General features: G+C 38.0%; 2 protein-coding genes across 6 annotated transcripts; both read right to left on the minus strand.

The window, feature by feature from the left end:
* Positions 1–1,776: 1,776 nt before the first annotated feature.
* LOC122300186 (INO80 complex subunit D-like) lies at positions 1,777–26,332 on the minus strand. Of its 5 annotated transcripts, none has more exons than XM_043110666.1 (5): positions 26,255–26,332; positions 21,689–22,341; positions 20,676–20,759; positions 15,398–15,722; positions 1,777–2,082 (listed from the first exon to the last, which is right to left on the minus strand). In XM_043110666.1, the coding sequence occupies exons 2-4, from the start codon at positions 22,240–22,242 to the stop codon at positions 15,458–15,460; spliced, it is 903 nt and encodes a 300-aa protein (XP_042966600.1). In that variant the 5' UTR covers positions 22,243–22,341; positions 26,255–26,332; the 3' UTR covers positions 1,777–2,082; positions 15,398–15,457. The 5 variants fall into 5 exon arrangements, with proteins under 5 accessions (XP_042966600.1, XP_042966601.1, XP_042966602.1 ...); XM_043110667.1 differs by having other exon boundaries at positions 21,689–22,278; positions 26,235–26,279; XM_043110668.1 differs by lacking the exon at positions 26,255–26,332 and having other exon boundaries at positions 1,777–2,056; positions 21,689–22,436.
* Positions 25,102–26,207, minus strand: LOC122300187. The gene has a single exon (XM_043110671.1). The coding sequence runs from the start codon at positions 25,878–25,880 to the stop codon at positions 25,257–25,259; it is 624 nt and encodes a 207-aa protein (XP_042966605.1). The 5' UTR covers positions 25,881–26,207; the 3' UTR covers positions 25,102–25,256.
* Positions 26,333–27,573: the final 1,241 nt, after the last annotated feature.

Genomic DNA, 27,573 nt, shown 5'->3' on the forward strand with positions numbered 1-27,573 from the left:
AAAATGGTAAAAATAACTTTGCACCATAAAGTTATAAATAATCTTACAAAATTCCTTACACACGTACTAAGCTTGACATGTGTAAAATAAGGTCCAAATGGAAGGTGTTGATTAGGGGTATCAAGTCGTCTTAACGGGTTGTCTTGTCAAAGCATGTATATTATACTATATAACTCAACCTTAACCCGACCCGTTAATCTTATCGTGTCAAAATCTTAAACTCTAACACGATCCATTAACATAACGGGTCGTGTCGTGTCAACCCGTTTTGACCCAGTAGTGAATATTAAGAAATAGGTTAACAGGACACAATACGACCCGTTTCAAACTTTTATGTAAATGGGTTAAATAGATTCGAAATTAACCTATTTAACCTGATTAAATTTAGCATAATTTTAAATAAATTTTAAAATAAAAATATTTATAAAAATTATAAAACTAATTAAAAGTACAAAATTACAATCTAAACAATAAAAATATTGAAATTGAAATTCTAATAATTTTACTTTCAGATATAAGGGTATAATTGTAACTTTAACTTTCTTAAAGTGTCATAACGGGTTGACTCGTTATCAACCCATTAAGCAATCATATCTTAACGGATCAACCCGTTTTAACCAAAACTCGTTAAGACTAAATCCTAACCCGCTATTATCGTGTCGTGTTCGTGTTAGGTTAACGAGTCATGTAATATATTGACACCCCTAGTGTTGATAGTGCCATGTGTCCTTGAGGTTCCCTAGGTTGATTTGGACATCGTGCAAGAATATGTGGCAGCTAGTTGATATATGTGGCAGTTAGTTGATAATGTGGCGCTTTCCGATTGGCCCATTTGGCACCCAAATACAAAACTTTTTATTGCACAAAAAAAATCCTAAAAATCCATACAAATCTAATGGTGCAATCAATTTTGCCTAATTATGATCCTAAGTGCCAAAAAAAAAAAATTCCAAAATGCATTTCTTTCCCTTAGCATATCATAATTCGACTATGCTAAGTAATCAAAACCTAACTAGTCTTTAATCCATTAAATATCTCCTAAGTCCTCAGGGCATACTAAATATCTAACTAAAAGAAAATTTTTTCCATCAAATTTCTTTCGGGCGTCAGGATATTAATTACATGAATTTCACTAGTTATCCTAAAATGTTCATGTAAACGAATATCTGACACTGTATCAAAACCATTTCTTATTGGTCTGTATCCAATCCCACGTGTTTCCCATCATTATTTCTTTCTTTAGGACATAATTCTAACAGTTGTGTGTATTCTAACTTTTTCTTTCCTCTTTTAATAACATATAAAATCTAACTACAGAAATCATTAAGGACAACTTCCCAAAAAACCATACCCCTATATCCTTTCACTAAATATTAAACTTCGCTAGTCAGGAAGGAAAGCTAAAATTTCTCTTTATTGCGCTAGCCCAACGTGGGAGGTTTTGTTTATAATTTTTAGCTGCATGATTAGCCAAATAAGCTGTCAGCTAGCAACGGGGTTGTTGTTGCTATATTCCAATGTAATATACGCTTTCAGGAGAGATGAAATCTCATCGAGCTGATCTATGGCATAATTAAAACATAATATCATATCAAATTAAACGACCTTAAATTTGTTTTGTTCTCTCTTTTTGGTCCTCTACAATGGTATATAGATGCTAATCGTTATTAAGACAATCAGCCAGTGATAAAGCGTCATGGTTCAATTGTTGTGTGTGTGTGTGTGTGTGTGTGAGAGAGAGAGAGAGAGAGAGAGAGAGAGAGAGAGAGAGAGAGAGAGAGAGAGAGAGCACATGACCTCTTTCACGAATTAAAATGGCTATACAACATTACACACAATAGTTCGACATAATAGTTCGACATAATAGATTTCAACCTAAATTTCTATAGGAAAAATGGAGTTCAAGCAAAGGTTTTAGAGGGCTTGAAACCATGCACCACTTCCAACAGACTTGACCAGAAAAGTAGGCAGCACCTTTTGGGAAAAGACCAATATGTGCAAGTGCAGCTTTCGACATTTATTTGGAAACAAAACGCATGCCTACTCCAGTTCTTTCCTGTCAAAGCCAGCATTTTTAGACACCTGCGTTATGCAGACGTGAGAGCTAGTGTCATATAATATGCAAGTCTATAATAGTCTAACAAGTCTAACAATAACTCGTGTCAAAGTGTGAACCATAGCCTAGTAGGACACAACTGAACAATCAAAGAGTCTTAACAACACGTCCAAGCAAAGGAAATAGTTCGACAGCATACACCAACATAGATGTTTAGTCCAAGTTTTTTTATTGTCTACGAGGACCCATCAAAACCAGAACCCAAAATACTGTAAATGCAACTACTCAGTCTTCATGACATTATCATGGATGGAAACAAGCCTATAGCAATAACGTGCATAGAGAGCAAACGTGTTCGCCACCCAGGCGAGCGCCAAGGGAGGCAAAGTGTTCATATCCCAATCGACGACCATGGGCGGCAAAGTGCTCGCTAACTAGGTGAGCACCATGAAGGAGCATGAAGCTCGCCACCTCGGATAGCAACATGGAAAAGGAAAGTGCTCAGCCTTCAGGTGAGCACCAAGGGAAGCAAAGTGCTCAACATCTAGGCAAGCACCACCGGAGGCAAAGTGTTCATACCCCAGTGATGGAGATGCAAAAAGGACCAACCACTTACCACCTAGATGTTGACCGAGTTTGTTGGCAATTCCCTTGATTTTAGGAGCTGATGCAATTCGAAGGAAGTTGAGCATTTGAATGCTTTTTAAATTAGGAAGTTTGAATAATCTAGTTTGAAAATCGATTTGTTTATTTGTTGGATTTGTTTCCCTTAATTTTAGGAGTTGTTGGTTTGTTTTGGAATGTTATCTATAAAAGGTTGTTAGAGGAAATAATTGGGTGAGGACTAACCGAACCCTAGGGTACTTAAATATTTTGCAACTTTGTATTGGATTATTATGCTATTTTTTAAATGAAAGTTTAATCTCTTATTTTCGAGAATTGAGTGCTAGCCAAGTTAGTCTTAATTTTCATACTTCAAACAATTCGGATCTTGGTGTTGTCCCGAGGTAACCCTTGATTCATCCATGCAACACGACCGTAAACACTTAAGCGCGAGCGAGGCTTCCATCATTGGTGCTTTTGTTGAAAGGCATCCAATCCGTGGAGAGGAAGCCAAGGAGGAAGATCATGGCCGATCAACAACTGATGCATAGGGAGTGGATTGAGAACCTTGAAGCCACTTTGGAGGCACAACAAACCGCCACTAATGAAAGGTTTGGAAGGATAGAGGAGGTGCTCCACCAATTGGTGAACCAAAAGAGAGTACCCAATAATGGAAGTGGAAAGCACCATAGAAGAAGAGCCGAGAGACACCATAGTCCTGAGGGTTCCGTTGAGACTAGAAGAAGCCAACACCATGAGAGGGTGGAGGATTCAGATTCATCTAATAAAGATTCCTCAAACTCTGATGAGGAATCAACCAGTGAAAGAGAAAGGGAAGAAAAAAACCGAGGTGAGAGAATAGGTGTTCGTAATAGAAGGCCAAGGGGAGAAGCCATCAAACCTATGGACTTTCTCAAGTTCAATGGTGATGACCTGAGCACTTGGGTAAGTAGGGCCAAGCAATAGTTCGAGTATAATCACATGGAGGGTCATGCTAAGGTGTCCTATACTGCCTTCTTTCTTGAGGGAGAGGCTAACAAATGGCGGCAATGGATGATGAAGACTTATATAGCTCAAATGAGGGGATTGAAATGGCAAAAATTTGTCAATGAGATCTTGGGAAGGTTCAGGCTAATCGAATATATGGACTACCATGAGATTCTCTCAAAGATCATGCAAATCGGATCTTTAAGGGTATCAAAATGAGTTTAAATACTTGTCTACAAGGGTAAACGGGTGGTTGGAAAAAGCCTTCATTGGGACTTTTGTGGGAGGCTTGAAGAGTGAATTGCGGCGGAGGTAAATCTTAAGAAGCCGAAGACCTTGATGCAAGCCTTGGAGGTTGCACGGATTAAGGAGGATCAACTCCAATATTTGAGGAAGATTAGCCGCTTTGAGGTAAGGAAATCACCCCCAATGGTTTCCAAGTTTGGTGTAAACAAAACTTTTAGTAATGACTTTTCACTAGAAGGGCCAGTGGAGGTGCATCAAATGGAGTCAAACCACTACCCGTGGACGTGAAGAGGCTAACATGGGAAGAGATACAACGATGAAGAGAGAATGAGCTTTGTTTCAATTGCAACGAGTGGTTCACAATGGGCCATAAATGCAAGGCGAAGCAAATTTTTCTCATTGAGATAGAGTCGGAGGAGGAGGAAGATTTATGGGAGGAAGAGCAAGGAGCAATTTTCGAAACTTGACCTTGAGGACAAGGTCGGTTTTGAAGGAGGGAGGACTAATGGAGATGCAAAAAGGACCAACCACTTGCCACCTGGATGTTGACAGAGTTTGTTGGCAATTCCTTTGATTTTAGAGGCTGATGCAATTTGAAGGAAGTTTGGCATTTGAATGCTCTTTAAATTAGAAAGTTTGAATATCGATTTGTTCATTTGTTGGATTTGTTTTGGAATGTTATATTGAAAAAGGTTGTTAAAGGGAATAATTGGAGGAGGACTAACCGAACACTAGGGTATTTAAATATTTTGCAGCTTTATTGGATTATTATGCTATTTTTTGAATGAAAGTTTAATATCTTATTTTCGAGAATTGAGTGCTAGTCCAAATTAGTCTTGATTTTCATACTCCAAACAATTCGGATCTTGGTGTTGTCCCGAGGTAACCCTTCATTCATCCATCCAACATGACCATAAACACCTAAGTGCAAGCAAGGCTTCCATCAGCTAGGCGAGGACCATAGGAAGCATACTGCTCACCACCTAAGCAAGAAATGTGGGATCAAAAGTGATCAGCACCTCGATGAGAGCCATGGCAAGCAAAGTGCTCGCCACCTCAACAAGCATTATGGAGCCTGATGCTCACATCCTCAACGAACATTGTGGAGAGGAACAAAGCTCGTCCCCTAGGCAAGCACAACGGAAAACAAAAGTGCTCACCACATCGATAAGCACCATGGGAGGAAGAGTGCTAGCTTCCTAGGCAAGCACTGTGAATCAGCATGAAACTTGCCACCTCAGTGAGCAACGCCGAAAGGGAAAGTGCTCACTCTGAATGGAGAGCAACAAGGGAAGCATAGTGCTCGTACGCCAGGCGAGAGCACCATGGGAAGCAAAGTGCTCGCCATCCAGGCAAGCACTGTGAAAACAAAAGTGCTCATCACCTTTGTGAGAGCAAAAGTGCTCATCACTTCAACGAGCATCATGTGCTCAAGCTCGCCCCCTCGGCTTGTGAAGAGGGTAAGTACTCACCTCTGAGACGAGCACAATGGAGAGCAAAAATGGTTGCTACCTAGGTGAGCACCACGAGAGGCAAAAGTGCTTGCCATTTTGGCTAGGACCATGAAGGAGCATGAAGCTCAACACCTCAACGAGCATCGTAGAAAGAGAAACTACTCACCAAGTGAGTGAGCACTATAGAGAGCAAAAGTAATCACCACCTTGGTGATCACCATCGGAGGCAAAGTGCTCACCCCTAGGCAAGCACCATGGAGAGCAGAAGTACTCACCACCTGAGCAAGCACCATGGACCAGTCTTGACGCAGTGGTCTATCCCTGGGTTGATTTAAACCCATGTTGATGCAGTGATCCATTCATGGGTCGATCTAAACCCATGTCGACGCCGTGGTACATCCCTTGGTCAAACTAGATGCATGTCAGCACCGTTGTTTATGGTAGATATGGACCTCTAGCAATGTCATGGTTCTATCTGTGGGTCGATATCAACACATGGTAGCACCTAGGCAAGCACCATGGGTCAATCTGGACACATGGTGGCGTCGTGGTCCATCTTTGGGCAGATGTGGACCCTCGATAGTGCCATGGGTCGATATCAACACACAGCATTGTCGTTGCCATGGGTCTCCACACCACCAGATGTTCCCTACCTACCTGCTTATAAATAGCAACCATCACAACCTCTCACCCTCAGTGTCTCAACCATTTATTTACGACACAACATTACAACTCTTGGCTGCTCTTGAGTATGTTGACCCATCCTATCGTGGGTCACTAGTTCTCATGTTTGGGTGATGGTTTTAGGGAGCAAAAATGAAGAGTGAAATAAGCAATTACATTTTTGTGTTTAAGAGACAATAAAAAGGAATAAAACAACCTTTTTCATGGTAGATGGTTTATAAAGGGAGCTGACGAGAGAGAGAGAGAAAAAAGTATGCAGGTAAAAAGGCTCTATGCAAAGCTGAAAGATAGTAGAAGAAAGCAAGTAAGCTAATAATAGGCTCAATTTCGTAAAATGGGTACAAAAAGTAGAACGTCATTTGAGTATGTCCACTGAGAATCACATCAGATATATAAGTTGACGATAATGACCAACAAATAAGTTTTTTACGTAATCAAATAACTCTATAAAAATATGAAGAGGGGCAATTTTGGCAACAAGCCTAGAAGAAAAATGCAAAATGTGATGCAAAACTCACTCTTTTATTATAAGTATAGAATTTTATAAGCCTCTTTAGATGTACAATTACTCCCTAACTTTGACCACAATTATCAATCAACTCATTTCAACTATATTTTGTCAACATGGCTAACAAGTAGGGGTGCTGGGCAGGCACCCGCACTCGGCCCACTTGGAACCCGCATCAAGTGGACGGGCCACACAGCCACATCAAGTGGGCAGGCCCGCCATATTTTATGTAAAACACAGCATGCAAGCAGGGTCAAGTGTAGATCCCCACCCACCTAGGAGACACCCATATGCCCGCATATATATATATATATAGATATATAAAATGATGTCAAAATGATGTTGTTTAGGGAGTTAGACCAAGTTACATAACCTAAATTTAAACCCCCCCCCCAAACACACATTTCCTCCCCTCCCCTCTCCCCCGTCTCTCGAATCTCTCAGATTCTCATGCTCTTCAAGCTTCCATTATTGCTGTGTTGTCCCTGTTACCATTGCCATAGCCTGTCACTGTTCGCTCACTTTCCACTCTTAGTCCTTAGGTAAGAATCTCCCTCGTTCAACTTCTCTCGTCTCTTCAAAGTGCTAATTTCTCCCTCGTTCTTTATTGCTTCGATCGCTCACATCTTCATCGGCGCAGCTTGTCGCCATCATGTTCCCACTTCCCATTGAGGCCCACGATCCATGAGTGGGCGGATCGTCTGTAGGCCAATCTGCTCACCCAATATTCGAACAGGGCCTGCCTACTAGGAGCGGGTAACACCACTAACAAGTTTGCACTGACATCTACACCACTTCTTTCAATGAACATGAGATGCGTGTTGACTAGAACATGTCAACACCACATCATCACCATATTAATAATAATAATAATAATAATAATGAAGCAAATAAAAAATAAAGAAACCTCTCCCTACAAGGAGGGGTGACAGGCGTGAGCACCTCCTGAAGGATGGGGCAAGACCCCCTTCCCCCCCCCCCCCCCCCCCCCACCCCTCTTAAATGCCAAAAGGGATACACATCATGTGTTCATTGGCTACAGTGTGATGCAAAGCTACAAGGGAAATCAGCTCCTCAATAAGTTGATAGAATATGAATAAAATAAGCTGATTGAAAATTATGATCAAATCTAAGGCATAAATAAAAAATAAAAAATAAAGCATGGGAAGATTATATTTAACTCTAAAGATAACGAATGAACTTCAGAGTGACTTTAATCAAACTTATCAGGAAATGAGTTAGCATTCTGAATGAGGCAATATTTAAAAACGAAAGTATAACTGGAATCAAACAATCATGGTAAAAATTATGATGAAAGGGTAAATGAAGACATAGCTAATCATTTGTCACAGATTCAACATCAATATAAATAATGTACCACAAAGTTATAAGGTTATGACTTATTGAAGATAATGACCATAATTTATGTTAAGAGCTGAATGGCAGAAGGAGACAAGTATGACATTGAAGAAAAAGGAAGAGCATTGACTTTGGAAATGTGCAAAAACTGTATTTCAACTCATACAGAACATTGAACAGGAAAAAAACAAAAAACAAAAAACAAAAAAGAAGAAAAAGCAATAAACAAGAGAACACAGACCAAACCATGCCTAATGCATATGAATTGAAAAATGAGCATACATTAAAATTTCAGACTTTAACGTGAAATTAGGGTCAAACTTTTTTTTTTTTTTTAGATAATTACTTTTACCCAAGTACAGATATATTTTTAGCTGTACCATTTGGTTGCAGGATAAATATTTTGTTTATAGAGCTTGATGTTGCACTTCACTGGTAAGTGTACTGTAATAAAGCAGGGGCGGCTGTGGGCATTTTGAGTGTGTCTCTAGATTTATCTACGTAACACATTCACACATTGAGTGAAGGAGAAATCGGTTTGAGCACTGGATTCACTCATGGAACAACTACACAGATTATCCTTGAGGTATTTCTTCCGTTGTGTATATTTACATAAATTCTAACATGTACAAAAGTATTTATCAATTAAACCACCAAGGATTATTTACAAACAATATGATAATTTGACCGTACTTGGACGAAATACTGTTATATCAGTACTTTTTTTGCATTTATTCACACCTATGTAATATTCACTACCTATAGTAAATTTTTTCCACAACTTGAAGAAATATCACTTGAAATCAATATGGGTAAAGAAATAGTTTGTGAGAGAGATTTAAAAAGAAAAAACTAATAGGTATCCATTTCTTTTAAACAAAAATTGCAGTTCAAGGTCACTGGCAGGCTGAACCGAGGGCTTAAAAAATTTCTGCATAAGACAGCTACTTTTCGAATCATGTTTTCTTAAGAATTTTATCTTAGGAAAACAGAGTTTTTTCTAACATAGGGTGCTAGCTTATGGTGCTTGGCATGGTTTTCTGCTCTGTTAAACAAGGGAAATGATTAGTACAATCCTAAGGGGTGAAATCCTCGCACGCTCCTTTGAAAAAGTGAGCAAATCTGGAACCCAATGAAAAAAATTCACTTTTTAATGGTGGATCCCACTTTTTTTCAAAGAGAGTGTGCGGAACTTGCACATCCTATGGTTGCACCTATAGCATTACGCGTTAGACAATTGCCTTAACCAAGAAAGGCAAAGTTAAATGCATGCTTTGGCACCTAGGAAGTAACTCATTTTGCATGTTTATACCTTTTTTTTCATTTTCAGTCTTACTTTTGGCTTAGAAACTCGATTCCTTTCTACATTTGTTCTATAACCCACAGCTTCCTAGTAAAAACTTATGATGAGTAACACAGAGATTTTATTAATGACGAAAAGGGTACATAAGTATACAAAATATCCACTTAACATTTAAGAGGAAATAGAGCTAAGAGTTCTTGAAAAGTAGAAATAGAAAAAGCTGATAGAGACCCACCCCAATAGTGGCCTCCACCATCCAACCCAATGCCTCCATAATAATAACAAGAAGAATAGGGGACAAAGGGTCCCCCTATCTCAAGCCCCATGAGCTATGGAAAAAACCAGCAGGGTTACTATTAACCAATACCAAGAAACAGGCAATAGAAACACAATGCCGAAGCCCCAAGTTTCTTGGGAATGAGATAATGAAAGTAGCATTGAGTGATTTTTCAAAATTTTTAAAGGAAAAATACTTCTGAAAACCCCACATCACATCGTCTTTCACAATCTCACAACAAACTTGACAAAAGGCCATTGAAAATCCATCCGAGCCAGAAGCTTTGTCTTTGACAATCCCATTAACCACCTGATAAACCTCATCTTCATCAAACGGCCTCTCCAACCAAGTCGCACTAAGAGGATCAAGAGAATCAAAAACCAACACATCAATTTTAGGCCTCCAAGAAGCTGATCCGATGAAAAGACCTTCATAATAATGCACAATAAGGTCCTAAATCTCAGGTGGAGATGAAATCACACAACCATTAGAGTGAAGCATTGCAATAGCATTGTTCTTCCAATGTGAGTTGGCCATTCTATGAAAGAATTTAGTATATTTATCCCCCCCCCCCCCCCCCCTCTTCTTTTAACCAAAGAGCCCTTGATTTTTGCCACCAAGAGATTTTGTCCATCAACAACACCCTCTCAAGTTTAGTCACTACTATGTTTTCTCAAAAGGACTCCTCAAATTGAATCCCATGCTCCTCCCAGACTCCAAATCCTGTAACTCCTCCATGAGAGAATTTTTCTGCTCATTAATATTTCCAAAACCTTCCGCATTCCACATCTTAGGAGGTGGAAATAATAGTCAATGACACAAACTTTAGTCTATTTGCAAGAAATCTAACCAAAATCTTGTAAACCCCACCTGTAAACCCCACCTACTAAAGCAATAGCTGAAAATCATTAACAACAGCCCTGGGCTTCTTTGGAATAAGGGGTGAGACCTTGAGGCTCTTCTCAAAGTTGCCTCTTGAGTGAAACTCAAGCAACACCTTCATAATGTCTTCGTTCAGTACATGCAAATAAGCTTGGAAAAAGCCATGGAGTGACCATCTGAGCCTGGTGCATTATCCCCATTTAGGGCTTTCACCAACTCCCATTCCTAGCTTTCCTCAAATGGTCTTACCAACCACATGGCCTCACCCTTTTTAAAAAAACTGCATACAACTTAGGCCTCCAATTTGGTTTACAAATTTAATAAAAACTGCACAATTCGAGGGATTAGAAGAAATTGTTCATCAAGAAGGAGCTAATGGGATTATTTCTTCTACAAGTTTGCCACCTGATGAAAGTACTTCGTATATTTATCCACCTCTTGCAACTACAAGGCCCTCGGATCTATCTCCAAAATGCTTTATAACAGATGTCCTATGCAGCTCACTGATAATCTCTATCTCACTTGACCTCTCTTCCTCAAACAATGGCTTCTCCTCAATCACCTCCCAGCCTCTTAGCTCCAGAAAGAAGTTGCATATTTTTTTCCAATATGCCAAACACCTCTTCATTCAAGACGCAATAAGCTTGTAGAGTTTTTAGGTTTTACATGCCAAAGTATATATTTTTAGCCAAATAGTTTCAAACTTGAAAGATCTTTTTCCACCGTGAACATCCCCACAATCTAAAAGGAATGAAATCAGGGCAAAGTTTATCTACTATCCTCTGAGACAACAAAAAAGTGTTCTTACCAATCAGAAATTGAAAACAATCCAATCCAGACGAGGCATGAATGCCTCAGTTATTGGACCATGTGAAAGCTCCTCCCACAAGCAACATATCAACAAGGTTTTTCTCAAATATAAAATTAAGAAAACTCCATCATATATGGACATAAACAAGCTGAACCCTCTTTTTTGCTAGGCAAACAAGTTACACGAAACCACCCCTAATACACAAAGGCATGTTCCACCAACTCAACAGACAAGCCAGCTCATCCCAAAGAAACCTTCGCACATTGTCACAATTTGGCACATATACCTTAGTAAAGGCCCACTCAGACTTGTTTTCTACATTCTGAAAGAAGCATGCAATATAAAACTTACCAACAAAGATATCATTTTTTCCACCACCCTTCCATCCCACATCAGCAAAATATCCTCCCCCCCCCCCCCCCCCCCAAAACTCTCCTGGTGCGCGCGCCAAAGGAGGCATCTACTAAATACAACTAGGGCTATCAATTGCTGACACAACCCATGAATTTGATGCAAACTCAATGCAAAATTAGTGGTGTAGGTTTGAGGGGTCTGTAATTAAATAGGTCAAGTTAGGGTTGACTATATTATGACCCAAACTCGATACTCAAACCCAACATGTGACATTTAGTTGACAATTGTTTTCAAAACTTATGAACCTGACACGAACTCCACACAAAATTAGGTTGTAGGGTTAAGGGATTTTGGTTGACTCATATACGACCCGAACCCGACACAACACACAATCTACCAGCCCTAAATACAAGCAACACCAACTAAAAAGTTGACCAGTCCAAAACTTGCAAACGATTCTGTAAGGCTTGGTTCAGCTTTGTTTCCTAAAAACAATCGGTATCCACATTCCAATTTCTAAGTAAATACCCAACTTGAATGCACTTTTCCTCTTCATCTAATCCTCCAACTTTCCTGAATAAAATATTGAGCTTCAAGAATAAGCTTGAGAGCCCTTCCCCTTAGCACAACTACAACTTTTCCTACCACTCTTAATATTATAATTAATGAAATATGGTAGCTCCTTTAACTCTTCTTGAAGTTTTTAACCCAATTTAGAGCTACATGACATGCCGTTCAAGTCTCTCTATTTCACTTCAATAGCTACAAACAAAGCAATAAGTTCCTCCTTTCTTAGAAGAGTTTTGCTAAGGGTAACAATAATATGCAAGGGAAGAACAGACATAGATGATATCATCATGACCTCTCAATTAGTTACCTTGGTAATTTGGTTATTTTACTATATTGTAAATTACACATATCAATAAGAGTTCATGGAAGCAAAATTTTGATAGCCTCCTCTTTTTTTCCATGAAAATTTCTCGACATGGTTTTAGAGATTATGGTTTAAAATCTTGGTCCATGTTTGCCTCCTCCTCTCCCTCCTTCGGCCTTTTCTTCTTTCTATTTATTAATTTTGTTTTCCTTCTCCCTCATTCTCTACTACTAATCGCACAATATCAAGACATTAGTGGCCTCTGTGCCCATGATTGAGGGTCATTGTTGGTGCTTCTGGCTGCTGCAATTTGAGTTTTAATCAGGATAAAAAATTATCCAAGGGTGTGTGATTGCATTGATCAATGTTTTCTATGGTAGTCTATGGTGTGTATGCTGGCCGAAGATACTTGCAGTGTTAGTTCCTTCACGTGGTTCTTTCTTGCCTTGGTGGTAGGTTGTTTCCCCCACTAAACTGACTTGTGGTCGTTGACTGGCTGTTACTATCTTGGGTTTTGCTGGCATAGTTCAAGTGTTATCAGCAATTTTTCAACAAGATTTGAAGACAAAGATCCTGTTTGGTTGTGCATGCAAGGCGTTTGCTATCCAAGATAAGGCAGTTCAACCCAAGACAGACTCGGGGCAGCCCAGCCAGCCTAGATCCGATATTTTGCTAGGTTCTCAAATTGACCTGATACATAATCAGGCGAAACAGATACCAGTTGGTGTGACTCAGATCTGGCGATTCATTTAGTCCAGCTCAGTTTTTTCAGAAAGTTGTGGTTGGCATTCCATTTTTTGGTGTTTTTTGCCATATTTTAGCCGCTTCAGGTCAGTTTTCAGTTTTTTTTGGCTAGTTCTGGAGGGAATTTATTGTTTTCCTGCCAGTACGTCAGTATTTTGGATAGTTTTGCTCTATACACATCATATTTGACTCATTTGCTTCAGTTTGAGCCATTTATAGCCTATTTCATTGCAATTTATGGTGTTTTCTTCTCATTTCAAACGGTGTAATGAGGGTGATTGTCAGTTGCATCATGTTGGATGGTGATTTACATTATTCCAGCTTATTTGCCGATATTTTTACACTTATTGGTGATTTGTATTACATTATTGCTACTAAATCAGAACTTGTTATGTTGACTACCTCAGCTAATGCTCCGATGAAATTAAATAGAAGAAATTATGTTTATTGGGCAGGATCAATGGAAGTATTTCTCAAAGAAAAATGCTTTATATGGTCTCAAGTAATCTCAAAAAGCATGGTTTGGAAACTTCTCTTGAGGCAATTTTGATGTTTGGTCTCTAGAGATGTCAAACAGATCATTCGAAATTTCATTTACATACCAATGCAGATTATATTCTTCTTGTGGTATATCTAAATGATATTGTTATCACTGGAGATGATTCAAGAGGTATGGCTAAATCAAAACAATCTCTGCAGCAACAGTTTCATTCAAAGGATTTGGGCACACTTAGATATTTTCTGGGGATTGAAGTGGCTAGATCTCAAGCAGGTATTCAAAGAAAGCATTTGCATGATTTGTTAAAAAGAGACAGGTTATGAGTGCTCATCCTGTTGATGCTCCTAGGGATCCTAATCAGAAATTACTGAAGGATGAAGGAATAATTATTTGAAGATCCTGGTAGATATCATAGAGCCTTACTATCACCAGACCTGATATTTCAAATGTACTTAGTGCCCTTAGTTTTTGGAGGCTCCTAGAACTTCTCACATAGAAGAAATGGTAGAAGGTTTTACTGGTGCAGATTCGGCAAGCCCACATCTGTCCAAGAGATAAGCAAGCTACCTAAGGTTACTTAGAAAAGTGGAAAAAAAAAAAAATAGTGACAGTCTCTGCTGAAGCAGAGTACAGGGCAATGACTCATACTACTAGTGAGTTGGCATGGTTAACATTTCTATAGGAAATTGGGTTCTCAACTCCCCTACTTTTTTGTGATAACCAGACTGCTGTACATATTGCATTTAATCCATATTTTTCATGAAAGAATCAAGCATATTGAAGAGTTGTAATAAGGGTCAAAATAATATGTTAGCACGGGAATTTTTTACGTGTAGTATAATTATTTTACTATAACATAACCTATATATATCAATAAGAGTTTGTGAGAGACAATGTAAATTTGATGGCTTCCTTTTTCTTTACTTACTAATTAATCTCTCAACATCCTCAAACACATCACATGAGACTACAGTGACATGATGGAATGTTCTGACTTTTAGCATGACCCAATTAGAGATTCCCGACTTCCCACTCTCCAAATAGAAGGCACTTGGCCAGTGGCTCACAACACAATGGTTTCCCTTTATCTTCTATATTTTCCAAAAGAACTTGATTCTGCAATCATTCTTTGGTCTACTAAAGGTCCCTCCATACACCTAGCCATTAAATATAAATTAGAGCCCTCCCCAATTACTTGAGCTATCCATATTCCTGCTGGACTTCAAAGTAGGATTCTAAAGTCTATACGTCTCTTTTAACGTCCATTCCAAAGAATCAAAACCTGAAACGGGCTCTGTTTGATCTGGGCACAACCCTGGGACTGATGCCAAGGCTTTTCTCCTAAGACAGCCCAAAGAATACCCCGTGTCCAGACCTCCCCCCCCCCCCCCCAAACAAAAAAAAGAATACACCCCTATGTGTCCAGACCTCCCCCCCCCCCCCCCCCCCCCCAAAACAAAACAACAAAAAAAAAAATTGTTTTGAGAAGTGAAGTCACATTCTGCATATATAAAACTAAACTTTTGTGAAAACTGCTAAAGTTGATACCGAATGCAAACAGTTTGAAAAGAGATGCAAAGAGGTTGGATAACACAATCTTGACTCATAAAAAAAAAAGTAAACAAGGTAAACAAGCTTAAGAAAAAATGATGACCAAACAAGAAATAAAAGAAAAAAGAAAACTTTAATGTACTATCTGAAGATCTTACAAATTCAAGACAAAAAACTGCTCAAAATTGATCAGATAAACACTCACCTCAGCTTTTCGTATCATTTAAGCAATCACCAATATAGCGTGCACCAAGAGACATGAGGCTCAGCTTGCAATTTCTTCCTTGACTAAAACTTCAATTCTATTTTCCCTTCTTAAAGCTCTCCGTTTGGCTTGAATTTGGCGTACATATTCAGCCACTAGAACATGGAATTTGGGAGCAAGCTTACTTGATGAGGAAACATTCAGACCCGCCTTCTTCAAAGCCCTTGTGACATGCTTCTGGGCCTTTTGGAAATGGACACTACAAAGAGAAGGAATGGTGGATCTCAATATGGGCTTCCCACATGTTATAGGTCCAGCCTGAGCACTACATATTTCGAAAAAGCAAAAACAAAGCACCAATTAATAAGTCAGTTGAGAATACAATCTATGCACTTATTGGAAGAAATAAAAAAGAAAACTCAATCTCTATCACTCACAACTGAAAATGTGAAAGTTGTGAATTGCCTCACGATAGACTGATGCAATAAAACTTAAGAGGTGATGACTGGTGATCTTCAACAACTTCTAAGGTCATTTTTTACAACTGTAATTCCAATTTGTGGAATGGAATGCTAAATTTAGATGTTAGCTAACATGTGGAAGTCAATCATAATAAGCTAAAGTGAGCACCACAACAATTTTGAAAATGTTTCTCAGACATTCCGATTTCTGCAAAGAATTCACCCATTATGTGGTGTATAAAAATATTATCAGGTGGCACATACCATATTTTCAGGCCTCTGGAAGAATCCTTAAAAGAATTTTTTCCTTTTTGGTTTGTAGAAGAATCCTTAAAGTCTGAACCCCATTTTCACAACCTATTATATGATCTGAATTTAATTTTCCTAATTGTTTAAATAATTGAGCACTAAGATATTAAAATTGAAACAATCAATTTTTTTTATCGGTAAACAAAATTTTATTCATCATAAAAATAGACAAAGGCCTAAGTATACGGAACATATAGAAGAGCATCGCCCATGTATGCTGGTTTAGTGATACAAAGAATCCATGAAAAGTCATACCATTAAATCAATTACAATCGACCAAGGAGTAAGGTATTGAAAAATAGATTTCTAAGCTCATCCATTGACAGCTCTCGATCTTCAAAACTTCTTTCATTCCCCTCCCGCCAAGTACACCACCATAGACACATTGGAACCATCTTCCATACTGTTGCAACCCGAGAGTTGCCCTAAACACCTCTCCAAGAAGCTAGGAGGTTGATACTTTCAATGATGAGGCCGAAAAATTTATATTACGCAATCGAAACTGTCCATCTTTATCAGCCAACTACCCCCCTTTCCATCTTTCCTTTCAGATTTTACCACTCTTGCATGGCTTCTTGAACTTTTTTTAGGATCCCCATCACAGAGGAAACTGCTAGCACTAAAGTACCATCATTTGATGGTGTGAAAACACTTCCAGATGTTGAATTCCAAAAACCATCAAGAGGTTCCCTACTCATCTTTGATCCGTCTTAGGGCCAAGCGGCGGCCTCGACCTGAGCGGAAGTGCGACAGAACCTATTTTATTACTTTGCTTAAAATAAATCTTGCTCACCTGGTCTGCCTAGTCAAATCAGCTCTCTTGCTTGTTTCCCCCTTTTAGCATCACCCAAGCTAGTCCCATCCGAGCAAAGAATTCATTCAACAAGATCATAGCAATCTCATAATGAAGTAATAGATGACCAACGTACTCTCCGCTCTTTTTGCACACACAAGACCAATCCATGACCATGATGCGGCATTTACATAGGCTGTCTAGTGTGAGGATCTTCCCCAAGAAAGCCATCCAAACAAACAAATTGCCTTCAGAGGTGTCTTTGTCTTCCATATACTCTTCCATGGGAATAGATTTGTATTATGTGAGGGCATGGCTTAAGAGAAGGAGCAAACTAAGAACTTCCCTTAGAGGGGCGCCAAAAAATCTTGTCTTCAACTTCCCATATCATACGGGTAGTACACTAGATCACAGAACTTCGAAAAAGTGTCAACTTCCCAATCTTGTGCATCTCTGAAGAATGTAACGTTCCACTAGAGAATACCATAGGATAGGATTAAGAGGTATGCAATTAAGACTTCTTTCATTTTTGTAATGCTATAGAATTCTGGATAAGATTCCTTGAGTGCCCTAATGACACACCATACATCATGCCAAAATTTGATTTTGGACCCATCACCCACCTCAAAACAAATATGCATGCCATCCTCTTTTTATGTATTTCCATAGCCCCACCCCATATGGTCCACTTACCTCATTCGAACGCCATCCTCCTTATGGTTCACCATACTTTGATTCTATGACAACTATCCACAATACTCCGCGTACATTGTGGTGTCACCATAGCCATTTTCCAAGCAAAGCTTTGTTAAAAGATTGCAAGTTCCGAATGCCCAATCCTCCTTCTAGGAAAGGGGAGCACATCGTGGCCCATTTTACCAAGTGGAATTTAAACTCATCCTTCATTACCCCTCCCCCTGGGGGGCGATCGGTGGGCACAAAAACAAGAAATCCCGTTGGAGTTTCTCTATGTGATAAGCCATCTTGGTGGGAAGCAAAATTAGTTATAGGAAATAGGTTGGCAAGTTGGAAAGTATACTTTTGATTAAAGTGACCCTACCACCTCCGGATAAATACATCCTCTTCCAACTAGCCAATTTGCACTCCATTTTTTCTAGTACATCATCCCAAAGGGAGGCCTAGATATTTCATGGGCAGCTAAGATATCTTGCATTCCAAAATGGAAGCCATGCTCTCCACACTCGAAACATCCTCCACTGAGACTACTAATTTAACCAAGTTCACCTTCAACCCCCAAGCGGCTTCAAAGCATAAAAGGAGAGCCCTCAAAGCTTGAATTTGATCATGGCTGACCCCAAAAAAGATAAGGGTATCATCAGCAAAAAATAGATTAGATATGTTGAGTTGGTATTTGCCTCCCCTACTAAGAATCCGGATAAGACTTGCCCTCCACGACACCTGAAATCATCTTGTTAAAAGCTTCCATTACAAAAACAAAAAGTAGCGAAGATAGAAGATCACCTTGTCTCAAGTATCATGAGCTTTTAAAAAAATCCCTTTGGTGTGCTGTTCACCAAGATAGAAAAACAAACAGTAGGGATACATTGTTTGATCCAAGAACACCATTTTGTACCAAAGCCACATCTCTCAAGCATGTAAAGCAAAAATCTCCAATTGACTTGGTCATAGGCCTTCTCCATATCAAGCTTGCACAAAAGCCTAGGCACTCCCAACTTGAATCTACTGTCCAAGCATTTCTTGGCAATAAGAACCGAGTTAAGGATTTGCCTATCTCGGACAAAGAAATTTTGGGGCTTTGATATTAACTTCTCATCCACCATGCTCAATCTATTCACCAGAAATTTTGAAATGACCTTGTACACCCCACTCACCAAGCCAACGGGATGATAATATTTTAGCTCTACAACACCAGGTTTTTTTGGAATAGAGCAATAAATGTTGCATTGAGACTCTTTTCAAATGTAGCATTTTCATGAAAGACCCCCATTTTTATCTTCTTTGATCACTTCCTAACAAGTTTGGAAGAAAGCCATAGAGAAGCCATCTAGGCTTGGAGTTTTGTCATCCACCATGCTTCTTATCACTTTCTTGATCTCCATTTCTTCAAAAGGCCTCTCAAGCTGTCCTACTTGTAGTTATCAAGAGCACCAAAATTAAGCCCATCTAATCTCGGTGTCCAAGAGATTTGTTCTGAAAGCGGATTCTTGTAATGGTTGACAATGTGATCTATTCCCTAGGTTTGGTTTGAAAAGGCCGCCCCATCAACCATCATCGTCTCTATGGCATTGTTTCTACTATGTGAGTTAGACACCTGGTGGAAAAACTTTGTGCATTTGTCCCCTTCCTTCAACCATAGTGCTCTCTCAATTTTGGTCTCCAAGTTATTTCTTCCAATAGCGAGATCCTTTCGATATCCACTGTCACTTGAGCTTTACGTGCCCCCTCCATTTCAGATAATTCCCTCTCCTCCTCCACTCCCTCCAATCCTCTGAGTTCCTCAAAGAGAGTACACTCAACCTTCCACATTGCCAAACACTTGCTCATTCCAAGTCTTCAGATCTTTCTTCAGAGACTTCAATTTACACACCATGATATAACTAGGGTTTCCATGTAATTGATAAGAAGACCACCATTGCCGGACTCTATCAAAGATTTCTTTTGATTTAAACCACATATTTTTAAACTTGAAATAACTTGGGCCTCCATGAATACCTCCACAATCAAGAAAGATGGGAAAGTGATTTGAACGCAACCTAGGGAGTCTCTTTTGAACGAGATCCAGGTAATGTGCTTTGCTTGACCAAGTGTAAGAGCCACCTACAAGAGGAATATCTAGTAAATCTTGTTCATAGATGAAGTTAGACAATTCTACCATTGGTGATTGAAGCTAGAGTCACTTGATCATTCACTCAAGAACCGAGTAAAGTTTAAGTCAGCATATGGGACTTACCGAGTAAAGGTAAGTCCCATATGCTACTTAGGTGTGCCAATTCATCGCATAGTAAACTTCTTGCACGATCTAAGTTAGGACCATAAACACCTGCGAAGGCCCACTGATATGCATTCACAACATTCTTGAACGAGCAAGCCACCGTAAAATTCCCATATCTTCTGGCTTTTCCACCACTCTTTTATGTCACATCACTAAGATGCCTCCCGATGCTCCATTGGATGGTAAGTAATACTACCCTACTTGGTTACAACTCCAAAAACTCCTAATAGTGCTTGGGGGGAGAGAGTTGGGGGGGGGGGTGTAAATATTAATAATCAATATCATAACAACTTCTTTAGGTGTTCCTCTGTTAGTCTTTTATACTTTTTTTGTATTTGGGCCATATGCCTTTTGTGTTTTCTAATAAATTCTTCAATTACATATCAAAAAAGTTTGTAACACGACAAGATGACATAACACTTCACCCATGTCATGCTTAGTGCCGCAGATTTTAACATAAAGTTCATTGATCCTGGACATCAGAAAAGAATTTCAGGGGATTGATGGAAAATATAATGCTCAATCATATCCTATGATTAGAGATCCTTTAAAGACTCCAAAACAAGAATTCGTTTTTTCTTTTTATTTTGATGACGAGGCATCCAAGAACTTTCACTGCCTTAGATAAGGCTCTGGTTCTCGACTAATCCCCGAGTTAAAAGACGTCTACGCCAGCAAATTTGTCACATTCAACGTGGTGCCTTGTTTGCAAGGACCAGAGATCAGACAAGAGCAACCCACCTGTAGGGTCTCCTTTTGATGCCTTCCTTGCCCAGATTGGGGTCTCTGTGGAGCCTTTTAACCTCCTGCTCAGGAGTGAAAAACCTTTAATAAAGAGTATGGTTAATAAAGAGTGAATTCCTTTAATAAAGAGTGAAAAACCTCTCAAAAGTCTGGTTATTCATTTACTGCTTAACTCTCCCCAACCTCCAGGCCACTTCTAATAGGTAATATGTATCATGATTCAACTCAAAAAAGAAGATTATCTAGTAATATATATACTTCCACATCAAGCTTAGTGTGTCAAATGCTATGCAATCCATGTTGGATATTATATATGCAGGAAATTATTATAGGGGATATATCTCACTATTAAGTTTGTGATTCTCATCATGGTTTACATTTCGGCATTCCCAGCTACATTCAGAAAGCCTAGCCTCAGATAAACCGGTGATTAACACCCTCTTCTTTGAACCCAACAGCCCTCCTTTACACATTTTTGAGTCCCTTTTACGCAGTCTGGTAAGAATAAAACCTTGAAATATTCCATCTTAAGACTCCCAGGTGTGTGTGAGAGAGACAGAGAGAACCACATTAATAATATGAAAAAAAAAACCAAGACAAATCCAGTTAGAACTAAGAATTAATAACATATACTAGAGTTTCAAATCAATTTATTTATTCTGAAAAGAGTATAGGTTCAAATCGATTTTCATATGTTCTATCAAAATCAGATGCTTCTGAAGAAAGGAAGCCATTAGAGAACAAATAAACAACAATCTCAACCAAAGTAAACATAAACCACTAATTCCATAACTCAGACATACATAAAAAGCGTGTAAAACCTGTCTCTGGTAACTCAATGAAAGCATACCTACGAATTACCAAATCCCAATTAAAGAATTAAATCAACCAAATTTTCCCAGATACATACATTAGTGCATCACTAATCTACCACAGTTGTGAATTATCAAGCGTCCATCACAGTATCAAGAAAAATAATTAAATATACATGAAAGAGAGCTGATGAAAACCTCTTTATAACATAACCGCAAGCCTTGTAGAGCTTCTGATTGGAATCGGAAAGGATGTGGAGATGGCAAAAGCTCGTCAATGGCATAGCCTTAAGCTTACACCCCACGAATACGCACCGTTGGTTGCATTTCAAGTCCAAATTCACGTTGCTGTTGTTGTTGTTCTCACCACTGCCTTCGAGATGACCAGCTTCGATTTCTCTTTCGGAGACATGCTGTTGTTGCTCTTGCTTGAAAGGGCTGACACCGTACTCCCAGTAGTACTCTCTGAACTTGATCTTGAGCTCCTCCATGAGGGCCCAGTAGTGGCCCCTGTAGGATTTGGATAGCTGCTTGAGGTAGCGTGAGCGACGGCGGAGGAGCTGCTGGCGGGTGAGGTGGGAGGCGCGCGAGAGGGCGAGGTCTTCGGAGGTTGTGAAGAATTGGGTGGCGGCGGCCGTATTGGCAGAGGGGTTAGGGTCTTGGGGGTCAGTGTGGGTGATGGGATTGAGGTTGACTGGGGTTTTTGGAGGTTTGGAAGATGACGGGTTTTGGTGCTTGGAAGCGGAAGCCATGAGAGAGAGAGAGAGAGAGAGAGAGAGAGAGAGAGAATTCAACCAGACAGAAGAGAGGGAGTTGGGGCTGACAATGGAGAGTTTATGCCATACTCCGAACTCATATTTCTTTACTTTCACATCGTTACAGAGTAAATACAAGTTTCCATTTTAGCGGTAAACTTTAGATACGGGCATATGGCCGATAATTGCCTTTGAGACCTTATCGATTCCGCACTTCAACGTCCTCAATGGATTTATCCGCAAAGGAAAATGCTTAGCATTGCCTGAGTTTGGCCTTTCATCTTGACATCTTGACCGTTCATGTAATTACATTTTTTTTAAAAAAAAAATCCATACTTAATAATTAAAGAAGTAACTTTTAGTATATTGATGCATTTTTTTATTTTTTAAAAATATTTATATATGTTTAAAAATATAAAAAGAAAAAGAAGAAAAAAAAATTTGTGCTAGTAGATATGTCCAGCAATCAAAATTAGGCAACATACTAGCGCCACCCACCTACAAATCGTCTGATTATTTGATATGACCTCTATAATTGTTTTGACTGTTTCATTTGACGATTGTAAGTAATATAATTTAATTTGTAAAATTTAAATTTTAAAATTTATTTTTAAAATTAAATTATATTATGTAGATGGTGTGTGGTATAAATATATTTAAATATAATTATTTAATTATTTTACATCTCGAAATATAAAGCAATTTTATAATATTAAAATTTATTTTCATTAAAGTGGAATAATTGCATTAGTTAATTGAAAATAAATGTAAAAGAGTTATAAGTACTCAACAATAATTTACTAATATACTTTTTTTTTTTTAAGTTACAAATATACTTTTTATGTTAATTAATATATGGGCTAAATAGAGAATCAATGGGTTTTTTTCTTTTTTTAATTTTTCATACAATACAATTTTGAATTTTAAGAAATTAATACGGAAATTTTGTCAGGAACTGATAGGAGCGAATGCCAAAGTCAAGAATCGGCCAAAATCGGTCGGGATGCATTGGAAATTTGAAGAAACCAACACCGGTCCTGTTCAGTCTCAGTTTAAACTTGGTTCAAACCGGTGAACCGACCAATATAATTATATGTATTATATATATATAAGTTAAACTAAAATCTGAAACCACGCCATTTGGGATTTAGACTATATAATATATTAATAGTATTAGTACAACTGTATAAGTATATTATATAGCTATATATTAGTATTGATTATAATGATTATTATAAATATATAATAATATTAATAGTATACTATTAGTATAGCTATAGATTAGTATTACTTATAGTGATTTAGTATAACTATATTAGAATAAGTATAACTATAATCTATATCAAACTATTAGTATTATTGTTTTTTTTTTATGCCATATTAGACTATTAGTATATTAGTATAAATATTAGAATTAGTATATAATTAAAAATTTAGTATTAGTTAATAATTATATAATTAATTTATATAATTATTTATATAAATAATATATATAAATAATAAAATATATATATTTTTAAACTTTTCATTCGATCCGGTCTTGTCCGGGGAGAAAACCCTTTGGACCAGGACCTGACCAAATGAGTTCGGTACAATAGAAATTAGACCAGATTCAATCAAAAAATGACTAATCTAGTCGGTTTTTCTGGTCCAAACCGGCCGAATTTTGCCCCTAATCTTGCCAAAGTTTAGTCCCACCGAGAGAGTTAGGGCTTGAGGATTTCAAGCATGCTTAATTAGTCTATCAATTCCTATTGAGAGAGACTTGAATCAATTTCATGATCACTAATTTGGATAAGGGTGTAATCAACCCGGTCCGATCCTAGGGAGTCATGGATTGAAAATTTTGGTCCGTCATTCTTGCCAAACTGGACCGTTAGCTAACGGTCTGGTCAGTCCATTAAGTTTGATTTGGTCCATGAACATTTTTTTTAATTGTATATATATGGTTAATGTAATTAAATTCTCTTTAACATTTTATATATAGTTAATAAATATTAAATAATTTTATTGTATTTATGGTCAATGGTAATTTCTTAGATGAAAATTACATAATTAACTTATAAACTAATATATAAAATAATATATTATATATAATATTTAATATATATATATATATCTAAATATATACATTCAGCCAATCTCGATCCAGTTTGATCAAAAAACACAACACCCCGAGACTGACCAAAAAAACTATTAGTCCGATTGATTTTTCTTATCCAGTACGTTCCTCTTGCATCCCTAGATTTGGAGGTTTCTAATTTGGAGATCTTGAATGGAAACACGATTTCGGAGTTTAGGGACTTTTATAATAAGGTTTCAAACTGGGGGAAGACGTGTACATCAAGAGCTAAAGTGTCTTATGTAGACATTGAGGGCATTTTCAAAAGTTTTGATTTTATTTTTTTAGTACAATGCCACATGGCATATAGATGTGTGTCTGACGCTCTAATTTTAGATTGCATGTCACTAAATGGAATTTGTAATTTGAGTGGAAGTAAAGTCTTCGCACTCTCTTTAATCAACCAAACTTGCAGCAAGTTTTCGTCTTAGTGCAATTTTAGTCCACTACTAGCATTTTTGTCACTCCAATAGAAAAATTACCTCCCATTTTTCAGACCTTTTTGTGGCAACAGAAGTATGCTAAACCAGCTGCAGTTTTAACACTTGTCATCTACATACAGCAAAATAGACTTAGACAGTACATCAGCATCAAACAAATAACAATTTCTCTCAATCACTTATTATTCACCTTTGTTAAAGATAGTTTATAATTGACACATAAAAGAGAGGAAGGGGGCGGTGGGGCAACAAAAAGAAAACACACCATGCAACTCCTTTGATACTCTATATATGTACAGAATATTTCTGAGGTATATAATTTAGGCATGAATAGCTTCATTAAAAGGAATCAACTGGCACACAAAGAAACAGGCATCACATTCTTTATCTAACTATTATTGAACAACCTGTACTTCCTTCAATCACTACGTTAGGGCTTCCATAGATTTCTATATTCTGGTGCCATCTGTCTGAGTCACTGACTTGGATGCCTGAAGTAAACTTTGAATCCCACGTCCCAAACTGGCAATTGATGGAGCAGCAGGAAGAGATTCAACAGCACATTCAATCCCATCTCCAAAAGCAAGCAAGCCTGTGCAAGTTGCTACACTACACCCAAATGTGGCCCATGGTAGGAAACCAATTGGTCGTACCTGTCGTTTCCTCATTATTTCATAGAATGCTGTTCTCATCGCTGAAAAACTGGTCTTCTCCACAGAGGCTATAACACTGTGGCTTAATACCCGGATCTTCTCAGCAGAAGCAGTTGACTTCAAGATGGATGTTTTTGCCCCTTGACTTGCAACACCTGGAGCTACAGCTTTTGATGAAGCAAGAATCTTGCTAAGGGGCAGTGCCACTGCCTTCTGAGTTTGGCTCAAAAAAAATTTAAGATAAGCAGGAATTTTAAATGTTAAAACCTTCATCACTGTTGATGCAGGAACGACTTTAAAGAGAGATGAAGCTCCTAAAACTGCTGTTGCACCCGCCCCAACTGCCACCACAGGTTTACCAGTCAATAACCGTTTCTTGTTTGTATGATTTGAATGTTCATCATCATTTTCACAATTCATGACAATTTGTTCAACCAAATCCTTGACATCTGGAGGAACAGGAGTGTTCCAGTGTTTCCTAGGACCTGCTAAGCTACTAGCATCCACTACTGCCACTATAGTCTTGAACTTCTTAGTTTGGCTTTGAAGAGTCTGTGCAAAGAGCACATGTGACTTATCCTCTATTGGAAGCTCTGAAAACTCCACCTTTACTGATTTGGGATTTCCTATTTTGTTAATGGGTAGCCGACCAGCATTGTTTAAAGCAATTCTCAACCCCTCAACTGCGATTCGAAAGTTGTAGACCTCAGATATGATGCTTGGAAGATGACGGGTTTTGGTGCTTGGAAGCGGACGCCATGAGAGGGAGAGAGAGAGAGAGAGAATTCAACCAGACAGAAGAGAGGGAGTTGGGGCTAACGATGGGGAGTTTATGCCATACTCCGAACTCATATTTCTTTACTTTCCCATCGTTACAGAGTAAGTAAAAGTTTCTATTTTAGCGGTAAACTTTAGATACGGGCATATGGCCGATAATTGCCTTTGAGACCTTATCGATTCCGCACTTCAACGTCCTCAATGGATTTATCCGCAAAGGAAAACGCTTAGTATTGCCTGAGTTTGGCCTTTCATCTTGACATCTTGACCGTTCATGTAATTACATTTTTTTTAAAAAAAATTCCTTACTTAATAATCAAAGAAGTAACTTTTAGTATATTGATGCATTTTTTATTTTTTTAAAAATATTTATATGTGTTAAAAAATATAAAAAGAAAAAGAAGAAAAAAAAATTTGTGCTAGTAGATATGTCTAGCAATCAAAATTAGGCAACATACTAGCACCACCCATCTACAAATCGTCTGATTATTTGATATGACCTCTATAATTGTTTTTACTGTTTCATTTGACGATTTTAAGTAATATAATTTAATTTGTAAGATTTAAATTTTAAAATTTATTTTTAAAATTAAATTATATTATGTAGATGGTGTGCGGTATAAATATATTTAAATATAATTATTTAATTATTTTATATCTCGAAATATAAAGCAATTTTATAATATTAAAATTTATTTTCATTAAAGTGGAATAATTGCATTAATTAATTGAAAATAAATGTCAAAGAGTTATAAGTACTCAACAATAATTTACTGATATAACTTTTTTTTTTAAAGTTACAAATATACTTTTTATGTTAATTAATATATGGGCTAAATAGAGAATCACTGAGTTTGTTTCTTTTTTTAATTTTTCATAAAATACAATTTTGAATTTTAAGAAATTAATACGGAAATTTTGTTAGGAAATGATAGAAGCGAACGCCGAAGTCAAGAATCGGCCAGAACTGATCGAGATGCATTGAAAATTTGAATAAACCAACACCAGTCCTGTTTGGTCTCCGTTTGAACTTGGTTCAAACCGGTGAACCGACCAATATAATTATATGTATTATATACATATAGGTTAAACTAAAATCTGAAATGACGTCATTTGGTTTCGTTTTAGTTTAGGTTTAATCCTCGCATATTTTCTTCTTCTTCATTTTTGTTTTTCTCTCTCTCGACGAGAGCGGCACATCTTCACAAGCCCTCCAAGTCCAACCTCCAACAGCAGCGAGCCCAGCCTCTCGTCTTCCCTCTCCACAATTCCCAGTTCTGGCAAATGGTGCCGCTCTCTCTCTCTCTCTCTCTCTCTCTCTCTGTGATTCTCTGCC

This window comes from Carya illinoinensis, chromosome 2 (genome assembly GCF_018687715.1).
Source record: "Carya illinoinensis cultivar Pawnee chromosome 2, C.illinoinensisPawnee_v1, whole genome shotgun sequence".
Lineage (NCBI taxonomy): Eukaryota > Viridiplantae > Streptophyta > Magnoliopsida > Fagales > Juglandaceae > Carya > Carya illinoinensis.